General features: G+C 56.0%; 1 protein-coding gene across 1 annotated transcript in view; it reads left to right on the forward strand.

Annotated features, from left to right (window-relative positions):
* Positions 1-1,198, forward strand: part of CCND2 (cyclin D2) — a 26,416-nt gene that overhangs the window by 475 nt on the left and 24,743 nt on the right. The window contains exon 2 of the mRNA XM_005426405.2: positions 913-1,128. Coding sequence (XP_005426462.1) covers positions 913-1,128 — 216 coding nt within the window. The remainder of the gene's footprint in view (positions 1-912; positions 1,129-1,198) is intronic.

Genomic DNA, 1,198 nt, shown 5'->3' on the forward strand with positions numbered 1-1,198 from the left:
CTTCCCGGGGGGCGCGGGGGTGCCCCCCGGCCCCGCGGAACGGGACCCCCGGTGTGTCGGGGCCGTGGGGCCGGCGCTGAACCCCCTGTTCGCCCCGAGGCTTCAGGCGCAGCGGCAGCGGGCCCGCAGACTTGCCTGCCTTGCGCTGGCCCCACCAGCCATCCTTTGCCCCTTCGGATCTCCTTCGGGGGGGACCTTTCCGGAGTTAAACTCCGTGGGCTGGAAAGCCCAGACTCCCCGCTTGGTTTTCATGTGCGATTTGTGCTTTTTCTCCGCGGCTCCGATTTTTTGTAAATTTTTAAAAGAATTTTGCTCCTCGCTGCCTGCTAAAAGGATCCAGGCGGCTCGGGCTCTCTCCACCCCACCTCGCCCTCGCTATGTCTCCCGTCCTTCCCCCACAACGCGGGATTAGGGGCGCAGGGCTGGGGGACACCCGGCGGGGGAATTTTTACAATTGTCGGAAACGATAGGGGATCGTCCCGGGATGCCACCAGCCCCAAAACCGGGACCGCCGGGGAAGTTTTGATATTTTTTATCGATTTTTTGAAAATATGACGAAATAAAAAAGAAAAATTGGGTCGCAAAGGAAAAAAAAAAAAAGTCCGAGGCTGCTCTCTTGCTGCTGGATGGGGCTTTTCGGCTCTCCCACACAGTGTCTTGAATTCATTTCTTACTGAATGAACTAAAGGAATGTGAAAGCCGATTGACAGCCTTCCCAGCCTCTCCACAGATCTCCCCCTCCCCCAAAATTTAGCTCCCCGGGAAACAAAAATAGGAGCAAAAGCAAGGGAAGTAGTGGTCTGTTTGGTGGGTTCACTCATTTATTTATTTTTTCTTGTCTCTTTCTCGCTTCCCACCCCCGTTTTTCCCCGGACTGCCCCATCGTTCCCTCCCCACGCTCCTCACTTGCAGGTCTGCGAAGAGCAGAAGTGCGAAGAAGAAGTTTTCCCTCTGGCCATGAATTACTTGGACAGATTCTTAGCTGTGGTGCCCACTCGGAAGTGCCATCTGCAGCTGCTGGGGGCGGTGTGCATGTTCCTGGCCTCCAAGCTGAAAGAGACAATCCCCCTCACAGCCGAGAAGCTGTGCATATACACGGACAATTCCATCAAACCCCAGCAGCTGCTGGTAAGCAGCCCCAATTCCTCCCTCCTCTCCGGCACAGCACCTTTCTCTCTCTGGCACAGCACCCAGCACT

This window comes from Geospiza fortis, unplaced genomic scaffold, assembly GCF_000277835.1.
Source record: "Geospiza fortis unplaced genomic scaffold, GeoFor_1.0 scaffold8, whole genome shotgun sequence".
Lineage (NCBI taxonomy): Eukaryota > Metazoa > Chordata > Aves > Passeriformes > Thraupidae > Geospiza > Geospiza fortis.